Here is a 12391-nt window from a genome sequence, read left to right as displayed (position 1 = left end):
TAATTTTCAGTGATGTTGGTGGTGGTTCAGGTATTCAGACCTCAGCTCAGCCTACACCTCAATGCCTGCCTTACATCCCTGGTTCTATGTGTTATCCCAGATAAACGTTGCCTTTATCCTAGATAACCTGCCCCTGTTCTGGGAGTCCTTAGGATAAACATGCTTGAGTCATATGTCCCAGCTTTCTCTTTTGTGATCCAAAAAGCTGGAGCTCCGTTAAAATGGGAGCTGAGGGTATTTGATTGTTACAAGATGTCAGCAGCCAAGAGGTTTAAGAAAAGCAGGAGGGAGAGAGGCTTTCAAGAAAATCCTCAGGGCTGGCAGCCTTGCGCCTGTGCTGCAAATAGCTTGTCCTGTGGCTCATCTGCAAACTCTTAGCATCCACATGACTTGGCTTATGCCACGATTACCTTACCTGCCAGCCAGCCTCGTCTTAAAAAGAACCAGAGAAATGCAAAGGCATTCCCGCATCAAGCCCTCCAGGAATGCACTGTTCCGCCGCTGCGACTTTAATCGCCAGGGGAATTTGTACCCTCTGCCTTACCCGCAGCTGCCTGCTCTCAGCAGCCCCCGGAGGATTTAAATCGCAGACGGAGTTGCGCAGCATTTACCAGAGTTGGTCTGACCTACAGAGTGGCCACTAAGCTCCCGAAATGCCCCCGGCTCTGGGCATGCAATGGAACAAGAATCCGCAGGTTTGCGGTCACCTTCTGGGTCACAGCCAGCGCTGTAATGACGGCTGGCACAGTGGGATGGCTCAAGGAAAGGGCAGCTGCTCGCCACAGTCATCAGGTCCCCTTCTTCGGGAAACTCCATGGAAGGTTCTGAGAGCCACACACACCTCGGGGTCTCCAGGCTCGGGCACCATAGGGACTAGGGACCCACGCAGGTCCCAGCGCATCGCATCTGGGGTCACTGCAGCTCCAGCAAGCACATTTTGTTCTGCTCTTCTATGCAAATCCTGTCCCTGTTACCAATCTTGGGGGGGGGGGGGGGGCGGTTGTGGCCGACAGGGAGGGTGCACTTTTGTTCGGGGTTCTGTGCCACGGTGGGCCTGGGGAATCCCGTTTGCAGAGGGAGTATGGGCAGCGTGCCAGGAAATCAGGGGGTGCTGGGGTGACCAGAGGGCACCCGCAGGGCTGCGGGGGTGAAGAGGGAAGGAAAAGACAAAAAGGAGAAAAGGTAGTGACAGAGGAAACAGGTTTATCATCTCTCTTCAGAGAGCTGGGGCTCAGCCACAAGGGGTTTTCTGTGCCACGACTCAAAATCGCACTGGGCTGCTGCATGCAGCCAGGAGTGAGCTCTGTGGCAGGGTCCAGTAGGGGTGGGTTGGGGAGCAGGGATTCCCCAACTTCTGCTTTGTCCCCTGCGGCGGCTTTGTGAGCTCAGACATGAATGCAGCCAGCTGGGAGCAGCCGTGTGACGCCCTGCAAGGCTCAGAGCTGTGGGCAACCCCCGGGGCAGCCCTGCAGGGCACCCAAATGGTGCACAAGTCTGGGGGGAAGGGGAGGGGAGGGGAGGGGAGGGGAGGGGAGGGGAGGGGAGGGGAGGGGAGGGAAGGGAAGGGAAGGGAAGGGAAGGGAAGGGAAGGGAAGGGAAGGGAAGGGAAGGGAAGGGAAGGGAAGGGAAGGGAAGGGAAGGGAAGGGAAGGGAAGGGAAGGGAAGGGAAGGGAAGGGAAGGGAAGGGAAGGGAAGGGAAGGGAAGGTGGTGTGGCTGCTCCTGAGAAAGCAGAGACAGGAACACATCTGGGCAGAGGCTGTGCAGGAAAAGTCAAACCCCACCTCTCCCCAGTGCAGGATGTTCAGAGACCCTACCCTCAAAGAGCTCAGGTCTGGGGTGACCAACACGGACAGAGTGGGGAGCGGGTCAGGGGCAAGGCGGGTGACCCAAGTCCTGCCCTGGGGCTTGCCGAGCGCTCAGGACCCGCAGAGCTGTCCCCTGCACGGGGACAGGGGAGGTGGCACGGCACAGCTCAGCTCAGGGGTGCTCTGGGGCAGGATGTGGCGCTGACTCAGGCCACAGGAGGAGGGCTGGTCCCACAGTCAGCTGTCCCTGGCCAGCTGCCAGCCCAGCACCCCACCCTCAAAAAAGCCTGTATTTTCGGGTGGCAGAAAATCGACATCCTCCTTTCCAGAAGGTCACATTGAGGCAACCCAGCCAAGCGTGAGGGGCAGAGGGGACCTCCCGAGCCCCTCAGCCTGGCTCTGTGGGACATCCCTCCCTGGCCCTGGGGGCATTCAAAGCCCTCCAGAGCTGCGGCAGCTTCACACTGGCCACACTGGGAAGGAGAACAAGGAGTACGGTGTTCAAATGCTGAACTTCAAACCCTGCTGTCCTGGCCATTGCTGTCCAAGCTCTGGCATTGGGTGCTCTGGGCAGGTGCTGTAGGTACAACCCTCCATAGTACTGGGACATTCACCTATGGCAAAACAGCTTCCAGAAACCATCTGTGACCAGACTGCCCTGGGGTCCTGGAGGAAAAAAATGCTGGAATTGGATCTTCCTCAAAACCTACTCAAAAGAAGAGTTTGCAAGTGTGAGGAAGTGCTTCAAAGCAGAGGAAGCAGCTGGTGACCAAGTCAACACAGAAACCAAAACCCTCCTGCTCCGAGAGTGGGGCCCGTGCAGAGAGCAGCCAAAGCCTGCGCCAGGTGAGATCTGGTTTATATTTGACACAGTGTCTGGAGCATCCAGCCAGCTTTTGCTATCCTGCTGCACTCTTCCTCTCCACATTGCCGTGCCCCACCCATGGCAGGTTTGGCAGCATCTGGGAACCAGCTCTGCCTGCCTGCTCTTGCTGCTTCACCCTGGAAGGAAACCTCTGTCACCCAAACCCGGTGTGCCCAGAGGTGTAAACCACCCCGTGGGCAATGGGGAACACAGCCATGTCCCTGGTACACAGCCCCTGCTCCCTGCAGCAGGCACTGTCCCCAAAAGCACCCCTGGCTCTGTGGGTGACACCCAGGGGTGCCCAGACCTGAGCCGAGGAGTGTCAGCAGCCAAAACTGGCAGCTTTTCACCTCTGTGCTCACACGATGAGCAGAGCAGCTCCCAATACACCCTGCACCATCATCTTTTTTCTGCACTCTGCCTGTACACCGTGTCAAAATTTTCCCAGTGGCAACAGGCAGGCTGTGAGAGAAGGGAGAGCTCAGCTCAGCTCTCTAACCCACCCGAGCAGGGGCTCAGGTGCTACAGAGCTGCCAGGAGCTTGCACTGCTCCCCACGTGTGCCCGACGTGGGGCAAAACCTTTGCCAGGCTGAGGGGGCCAGCTGCAGGAACTGGGGCAATGCCCAGCGGGCAAAGGCTGTTCCAGAGCCTCTGGAAGCAGGGGGGAACCTCAGAAGCAGAAATGGAAATGGTGCTGGGTAGAAGGTGACAGGGAAAGGCCCTGCGGGAAGTGTCTCCATCCGTGCCAGCCGCAGCATCCCGGCCGCACGCTGGGATGAAGCCAGGCGGCGCAGCCTGCTCCGGGGGCCCCGGCAGGCACATCCCCGGCTTCACGGGGAGGCTGCGGCTCTTTGGGGAGGCCAGGACATGGCAAGGAGCCGGGGGTGCCCTGAGTAGGAGCCCCCTTTGTGCCCGCAGCGTGCCCCAGCCCCGCGCAGGCACTGCCATCTGCAGGCTGAGCCCCGGGGCCACTGCCAGCACCGAGACCCCGGGCCAGCAGGGACCGGACACGGGCCAGCAGAGCTGTGATCTCCGCACACCCCGGCAGGGAGCCCCTACTGCCGCGGGACCCTCCCTGCTCCGTCACGGAGCACACGGAGAAAAGGGCAGTGGCTTCTCCTCCCCTGTGCCCGAGCAGCCGGCCAAGGGCTGAGCTCATACCCGGCTGCTCAGGAGGAGCGGAGACCCCAGCAAAGCAAACCCTACCCACCCCTCCCCTCTTCCAGGCACATGTTTTGAGCAGCGAGGAAAACGCTCCTAAGCTGCTCCTGGAGTCCCACGCTGGCCTGTGGGAGAGGACTCCTGGTCTTCCCTCCAGGCAAGCAGCCCCGGCAGCTCTGTGCCCTGCTCACAGTGCTGCAGCCCCTGGGGGATACACACCCCACTCACCCCCAGTTTGTGCTGCTTCTCCTCGCCCCCTATGAACAACATGGCCACAAAACTTCCCCGTTTTATGTCCCCCATAAAACTCTGCCCCTGCAGAATTCTGCCAAGAAGGCTGCCTGCCCACAGGCTGAGATGTGCCAACAGGGAGAGAGCCCTGCTATAACCAAAGTACAGCTTCTCCAGCAGAAAATGGTCAGGAACAGGTCTTTAAAATAATTCTGCCTCCAAAAGGCTCCATCTATGGGGTCTTCACCCTCTTGCAGCCCTGGAAGGAAGTAGGTCACAGGAACAAGACACAGGACACTCCATGCCACGGAGGGGATTTTCCAGAAGCATTTATTTCACTGCTGGCCCTGGGGGTGCAGGAGGCAGCTGCTCCCCGAGCTGCCCCGTGCTGCAGAATCATCACCCCCTCAATCACAACAATCCACGGACAGGCAGGCTCTGAATGGTGAGACCTTCCAGCACCCACATTACACACATACATCACTGGGACATCCACCTGGTAGGGACACCACTTAAAAGGACTTAATGGTAATAATTATAATAAAGCAACCTACAAAGTAACACTTAGAGGCATCATGCAGAAACCGTATTACTTTAGACTATATGGCAGCTCAGATTTGCTGAGTTTGTCGGTGAACAAGTGCTGACTGCATTCTGCCAGTCCAACAAGGTGCCAAGTTGGGGAGCATTCCCAGACAGGACAACAGCTGTGTTTCCCACCCAGTCACAGGAAACACTTCCAGGTCACAGTTTATACATCCAGAATAAGGTTATGTGCTTGTAAAAGGTGCTGGGAAGTCCTGACACTTCCTTCTGTGACACCACCTACTTCCTCTACCAAGTGGCAGACACTTGAGTGCAGCGGAGTGCCTGAGCTGTGGGGCTTCTTTTTTTCACTCTCTCCTTTTTTTTTTAATTCTTTTTCTTTTAATAAAACCAAAATCTGACTGGTAAAATGTTATTCTGGACCAATGGACCAAAAATTATTAAAAAAAAAAAATCACATTACACTGGTGATACAGAGATTGGCCCTTAAGAAAGAAGAAGCTCTATACTATTGCCCCATAATGAGTTTTTCTTCACCTATAGTTTCAACTTCCCAAGTGAGGTAGGGAGAAGGTGACCATGGGTAAAAGAGGTGGTGTTTCTAAAGGATTCCACTGTTTTAAAGTTATCCTAATCCTTCATGTAAAGTGTTCTTTGAAGAAACACTGCCTTTTCTTCACAACAACATTCAGAGTTTTGGTTGTTTTGGATGAGGGAAAGAGGGAGAAAGAAAACAAGGATCCCACAGATGATTTGCTGGCAGTTTTGACACATTTTGGAAGGAAAGCACAGTTATAAAAAGGAAAGAAATAATGTAATAAATCTGCAGCTAGAAGGGAAAAACAGAGAGTGCTGACATAGTTTGCACGGAACTGTGCCCATTCCAACAGCATTAAATTACACACCCTGCTCACGTGGAAACATACTGTCACACGCAGCTGTCAGGAGAGGGAAAGTGGACACTTAGAAACCTGGAGTTTAATTTTGCAGGAACCAGTTAACATAGAAGCCTCCCACTGCTCCTCCTAGTACTGGACAGAATGTATTTTAAGGCATAGTTTAACATCCATTTCTTCCTAAAGCAATTGAAAGTGTAACAAGTCAGGATGTCAGAGACAGAACACTCAACAGGTATTATGACAGAGGTGAAAGCTCTTTTATGTACTGTGAAATATCTGCCTTCAAATGGAGGAGGTCTTGGAAAGGAAAGAAAGAAAAACAACTGCAGACCCACATTCTAAAAAAGCAAACGCTACCAACACAAGGAATGTTCATTAGAGTCCAGTTGCCACTAGAGCCATTCAACAGGAGGATGTACAATATGATTATGCTAAACAGCACTGATTGACTGTTCCCAGAGTGCCCCAGGAGGGGGAAGAACCTTGGGAGGCCATACTCTGAAGTATCCCAGTGCAAACTGCCTCAGAGGAAAAGCCTGCAGTCAACAAACCTTTACACCTATCATTAGGTTCCACTAAGAGATGCAGCAGCCAGGTGTCACACAACAACTCCAGGACACTGCTGCGAAGCTGATGGTCTGTGTGGATTCTAATGCACATCCCCCATGAGCAGTGTCCTGCACACATCCACCTGCCAGGCCGCTGGCTTTCCCTCTTCCATGGCTGGGCCAGCTCACAGCCACCAGAACCTCACGTAGACAATGAGCATGATGAAGAACACAGCCACGGCCGCCAGCTTGGCGTACGTGGAACGCATGTTCAGGTACTTGGCGTCCTGGCGATACTTCTTGGACAAACTGGACAAGTTGTTGGCCTTTGAATCAAGAGCTGTTCAAGGCAAAGGGGAGAGGAGTTAGGATTCACTGAAAGGTCCCCAAAATGCGACATGAAGTGTAGGAGTTTCTCTGGTGCACGTGGAAGCGCAGTGGTTTCACACGCCAGTGTGGCTTGTGCCTCCCTGCAGTGCTCCAGGGTTTGTCCTGCTGGGATGAGAGCCAGCAGAGCTGCTGAGGTGCTGCTCTGTCGCCACAGAAGCACCAGCACCTCAGCCAGGTGCTTCAGAATACAGCTGATCCACCCACTGGGTTTGTTGGAACCCTGGTCACTGCAAATTTTAGACTTTCTGTGCTGACAGGCACTGACCCCCAGGAGAACACTGTATTTGACCCGAGGCTGTGGAAAATGAAGCCTTTGGTTTTAGCTTTTATATTTTTCAGATTCTCTGCTGCTTAGTCTGTAATTGTGAAATTTCCTATTAGGCATCAGTAAGTTCTCTTCACAGGGTAGTGACAAAACAATTCCTTTCTAGCTAGAGAAAGAAGGACAATTGGTACCCAAAAGCAGAAACAATGGCGAGGGAAAGGGGGCAAGCCAGGGGGCTGAGACTTCATAACGTGAGACTGTGGTTAAATAATTAACCCAAATATATAAATAAACCAAAACTTAAACTGTAAAAACTCATAACCAGAATCAATCCTAGATTTAATTTAAGTGTAACCCCAGCCAGACTCTTACACCACCCAAAGTGTATCCTTTCAATAAATACCCCTTTTACATCTTTTACTCTGTCTAGTCTCTGTTCCAAGTCAGCCTTTCCAGGCAACAAGAAGGCTTCCAAAATTGAATGGCAAAACTGGGATTATGGGTGTGTAGTTCAAATAGAAATGTGTAATATCACATGGTGGAAAGCTTTTTATGGTTTTAGAATATAGCAATATATATAAAGCAAGATGGAGGTTTTAAGGCAGAGACTAGTCCTTCATGGGCTTGGGTGGTACTGTATGATTGGGTAAAAAAGACCACATTGTGGGCCATGGGTGGTTGGTGATTGGGTTAAAAGTAAAAATAATTTAGGTGGCATTTCTAAATTGGACAGTTTATCCTTAAAAGGCCTTATAGAGAGAGAGAGATAGGGCTCTATTTTTTAGTTTGGTTAGCTTGAAGTGCTGTAGAACTCGGGATTTGTGACATATATAAGAACTAATAAACATCTGAGTCTGAACAAAAAGTACCATCTCACTCATTTAAACCCCACTCTGACAAAAAGATGATAAGAAGTGACAGGGTTCACTGCTTTTCTCAGGAGGGTCAAGCCGTTCCCTCCAGGATTGCCCACCCAACTGCTTGAGGAGACAGAACAGCGTGCCAAACACTGGCCACTTTCAGTACCTGACAGGGCCTCTCCTCGCTGTAACACCTCCTCAATATTGGCCACCATAATCCTCTGCACATCTTGCAGCTCTGTGTTGATGGAGCCCAGGTTCCTCCTTGCCCGGCTATCGATGTAGAGCTTCTTGGTTTTCTGGATGTAGGTGTCTGGAAGGAGACAGGGATGTCAGGGGCAGTCCCACCTAGCACAGAACAGCCTGGCTGCAGGAGGAGTGGGAGCACTGCTGAAACAGCCAGAAGACTACATGCAAATATTCACCAGAGTGTGGCCAAGAGACTAAAAGCAAGAAATCTGAATCTAAGGACATGTGCCATTTCCCTACCACTTCTCTATTCTCCTGCTCAGAACACCCTTGTCTCTTGTACCAAGAAGAATTTGAGCTGTCAATTCCATAGGACAAGCTGCAGAGAATCCTGTGGCAGCTGCTCCCTCCCAGCAAGAAGTTTACTGACTGGCCACAGGGAGAGGGACCTCACCAAATTCAATGAAGGAATAGGGCCTGGAGACTGTCGGAACCTTCTTGCCATGCTGCTCATCAAACTCTGAGTACAAGTCTTCCAGGTATGCAAAGGCCAGTTTCTTGGGGAATCCAGCTTCACACAGGACCAGGTAACACACTCCTTTCTCAATGATGTAGCTGAAAGAATGGTAGACAGAGCATACATCAATCAATTTTGAACCTATCCTGTCAAACACCACCCTGCATGCATTTATTCCTATGAGGAACTGGATACAAGAACTTCTAGTTTTCTGTGTCTGGATCGAGTGTAAACCTTTCTGCAAAGCAATGTCTTATCTTTTCTTTAGCCAAAATAAATTTTCTTGTAGCGTCAGACCCTATGCCCATGCCAACAGTCTTGGGCTTTGACTTCAGTTGAACAAAAGCTGGCCTGTGAATACCATTAGCTTAACAAAATACCAGCAACAAAACAGTTGTAATTTTGGAGTATAAAAGAGAGAACACCCTGCAGCCAGGAGGAGAGGAGCACAAGAAAGTCTGCTAGCAGAGTAGAGGGGAAGGTGGCCAACAGTCCTCTAACTGGCAGCAGTTTCCTCCTTGCTTAAGCTGATACAAAAATAAAGGCTACGTCAAAACCAAGGAGGTGTAGATAGTAAACAGCCCTGTAAACACTTCTGAATGCTTATTTTTATTCTAAAGGGTGAAGTGTGAATGCTACTTTTAGGCTACCTTCGACTTTCTGCATAATGCCATTAAGCATTAGTCTGGTTAGCATAAAGATTAGCAGTGTATTAAAGAAATGATCCAGTCCTGAGGGCACTGTACTAAAATAAGCAGCTTAAAATTTTGTTAATAGACACATCAGGCTTACAAAACAACTTCCCCCCCATTGTTTTTCCAGATACCCCAGCAGGGACATGTCCTTTAAATTGGCCATCCTCACCTTGTTCCTGGGCTCAGGAGTATCCATTTCTCCTGCCTCTACATGGCCTGTGTGTGAACCCTGGTAGCCTTCAATCAACAACTGATTTACCCAAACCAGAAGCAAGAAACTCCAGCAGCCATAATCCATTCCATAGCATGCCCCCATGTGCCTGTGGACCTTGCTCCTCTTTTTGTTCCTCAGCTTGGACTGCATTAGTGTCCAGGCTAATCCTACACTACATCATCAAGCCTCTATTCTTTCCTTACCCCTGGAGACCTGCTTGCCACATTTGGGTTGCTATAGATCATCACCCAGAGCTTGATTTAGCCATTACCACGACAAGCAAGACTTGAGCAGATCATTTGAAATGAGGAGAATCAATGTTAGAAGGGAATTATGACAGCACTGCTGGGGCAGCACCCTGCAGGTGAGAGTACTCTGAGGAACATAGCCCATCAGCACAGGCCTGTTTATCTCTGCCTGGGCCAGCTGGTCCTGCCTGGAGCTCTTCAGCTGCATTTCCAACTTGCTTCTCACCGGTGTGAGATTCAGTGTGTTGAATTTAAAGTTGGTCTGTCAGCACCACAGAGAGTGAGCTCGCCTCACTATGCCCCAGATTCAGACAGTTTTGTCAACCTCAGAGCAGAGTTCCTGCACAGCTGGGCCTCTCAGTTTTGTACTTTGTGTGTACCTCCAAGCTTTGGCACAGCATGTCCTCACACAAGGGGTAGACATGGCCATTTGCCACTGTTAACTCTGCATAGTGTGCAGCCAGCAGGTTTCTTGTAATCATGTAGCACATTTTGAGAGAGAAAAGCTTTATCCTGGTAATAGTGGCCATAGGCCAAGGGTTGCTTTTAAATGGCAGGTAAGAGTCACTTCAGCCATTCATCAGCCAAAGGTCACTTGCTCACTGGCAGCACAGCAGGCACTGTCAGTGTACCTGCACAGCCCTCAGTGCTGCTGCTGGGGGGGGGGGGGGTGGTGACACAGCTTTTGCATCTGAAACCTGGGCACAGCATTTCACAGAAATCCCCTGAGCACTCACAATTTAAACGTCAGGCTTCAGTAAGGCTCAGCTCTGCTTTGAACTGATGAAGCTGATGAAGTTCACCTCTACCTCAGCAAGTTCAGCAATACCCTTGGCCATGCTGCTAACTCCCTCTACAAAATACTGTGTCCTGCTTTGTGCTGCCCTCAGCAGTCAGAGCTCTGATCTGGCCGGAAGAGATTGGTGTGCTACGTTAATGAGCAGCGTGGCCATTGGTCAGCATTATTTTTGACTAAAACTCAAATTCCCCCATCACCTCCCCTTCCCACAGAGGAAAGTTTCTGACCTGAAAGTGTTCTTTCCACACAGGTCCTGCTCTAATGTCCCACCTCAAAGGAGGCAGAAGCAAGTGCTCTGCAGCAGCAGCTGTCAGTGGCCAGCAAAACCTATCCAGGGACTAACCCAACCCAGAAGGAGGAACACTCCTGTCCCTGCCTGTCTGCCAGCCAGGTAACCTGGCTGTTCCTTTGAGGCAGATGGCAAAACAGGCCTGCCAAGCCCTCCCTCCTCGTCATGGTGTCGTTACAGCCACCACTAAGAGGCTTTGATTTCCTGGGAAAGCACTGCCACCTTCCCAGACACCGCTCTGCTTGCATCACGGAAGTGACACAAGAAGGGATTTACTGGGATCTACACAGGCTCATTCCCAAGGCTTCACTGCCAGGCAGAGCTACACCCATGCTGGGCCAAGGAGACATCCAGAAACGAGGGAGTTTTTAAATTCTATGAAGATTTAACTTGTAGAAAAAGCAAAAAGAGCAGCACTCAGCACTTAACTCTGGCAACAACATCCAAATCCAACAGGAGATAAGGATGGCCAGGCCAATCCTTTGACAATTGTAACTCTCTATCAAAGGCAACCAGGGGCCCAGAGAAAAGATTTTTAAAAAAATCTTGTCACATTTAGCATATGTAAGACAACCTCAAGAAAAGCATCCCCAAACTGTTTAAGAAATTAATTAAACATGCCCAACAAAGCTAGCAATAAAAAAATTACTGGATGAGAGAAATAAGTCTGTCAGATATTAAGACAACAATAATAGAAATATTCAGAGATGCTCGTTGTGCTTTTAATGTATGAAAAGCTCAGCTCTCACAGGGCACAGAGAGGACAATCCCGTGCAGGAGGAGCTCACTATGGCACTGCCACACTGACTTTACAAGGACAGATCTCTTTAAAGACAAGACACAGGAGCCCAGAAGACTCACTGAGGGCATAACAGAGAGTGCAAACAAACAAAAAAACAGAAAGGGAACTGAACCTGTACTGTCTGCAGCAAAGGCGGAACTATGAACCTGGATGAAAACCGAGTGCCAAACACCTGTACCGAGCAGTGACAACTCACACGCTGCCCCTTTCCAGCAGGGCTGACAGGGAGCTCTCCCAGGCAACCCCGGTTTTAACGAGGCCTCGCCCATTTCCACGGCAGAGAAACCGGTATCCCCCCCATCCCTCCCGGTACTCACTGGAAAGCCATAGCTTTTGCCTCCAGAGTGCATCTCGTCGGGGACTGCTCGTTCAGCTTGCGGAAGAGCTGCTTCGCCTGGGTCTGGTACTGCTGCAGGTCGCGGCCTGACTAAGGAGGCAGGGAGGGAGAAGAACGGGCTGCTGCGGCGGTACCGGAGACACACCGGGCCGCTTCGGGACTGCCGGGACCAGCCCGACAGCACCGGCTGGCTCTGCCCTCCCAGCGCCACCACCGCGACGAAAACGCTTGTGCCAGAACCACGCTTCTGTGAGAAGGGACTGCGCGGCTCCCGGCGGGTCGCCCCCCGCCCGCTCCTCACCGACACACCGGCCCCTCCCCACCCGCGCCCCACCTGCTCGTCCTCTTGCATGGAGGCGGCGAGGAGGAGCCCGTCCGCTACACGGGCAATCATCGTCAGCAGCACCATGGTCGCGCCCGCCGCCCTGCCTCCCTGTTCGCCTGTCTGCCACGGAGCCGCCCGGAAGTTGCCCCCGCCGCTTCCGGTGCGTGGCGCCCGCGCCGGCCACACTTCCGCCCGGGCCCGGGTAGGGCGAGGCCACACCCCTTAGAGCACTCGCTGCCCCTTCTCACGGCCACGCCCACACGCTCAACGTGACCGCGCCCCTCGAGGCACCGCCCCATCCAAACCGCGCCCCACATAACAAACCACGCCTATTACCCCCTCCCCCCGTGACCACGCCCCGTGACGCGCCCCCCGCGGGCGGGGCGGTGGCGGCCCGGCGCGGT

The 12391-nt window shown here is 52.2% G+C and overlaps 1 protein-coding gene across 1 annotated transcript; it reads right to left on the bottom strand.

Moving 5' to 3' along the window:
- Positions 1-4378: 4378 nt before the first annotated feature.
- On the bottom strand, positions 4379-12134 carry SEC22B (SEC22 homolog B, vesicle trafficking protein). The gene is made up of 5 exons (XM_062497239.1): positions 11997-12134; positions 11643-11752; positions 8216-8376; positions 7739-7885; positions 4379-6397 (listed from the first exon to the last, which is right to left on the bottom strand). Exons 1-5 carry the CDS (start codon positions 12069-12071, stop codon positions 6243-6245), a joined length of 648 nt encoding a protein of 215 aa, XP_062353223.1. The 5' UTR covers positions 12072-12134; the 3' UTR covers positions 4379-6242.
- Positions 12135-12391: the final 257 nt, after the last annotated feature.

Source organism: Cinclus cinclus, chromosome 8, assembly GCF_963662255.1.
Source record: "Cinclus cinclus chromosome 8, bCinCin1.1, whole genome shotgun sequence".
NCBI classification, from domain to species: domain Eukaryota; kingdom Metazoa; phylum Chordata; class Aves; order Passeriformes; family Cinclidae; genus Cinclus; species Cinclus cinclus.
The sequence above is the reverse complement of the archived record's forward strand: the minus strand, read 5'-3'. Positions and strand labels throughout refer to the sequence as shown.

Coding starts and splice junctions, on each gene's coding strand:
- SEC22B (XM_062497239.1), bottom strand. CDS start 12,071: ATGGTGCTGCTGACGATGATTGCCCGTGTAGCGGACGGGCTCCTCCTC. Junction 11,753..11,996: donor CCATGCAAGAGGACGAGCAG/GTGGGGCGCGGG, acceptor CTGCCTCCTTAG/TCAGGCCGCGACCTGCAGCA. Junction 7,886..8,215: donor CTATTCCTTCATTGAATTTG/GTGAGGTCCCTC, acceptor GTCTCCTTCCAG/ACACCTACATCCAGAAAACC.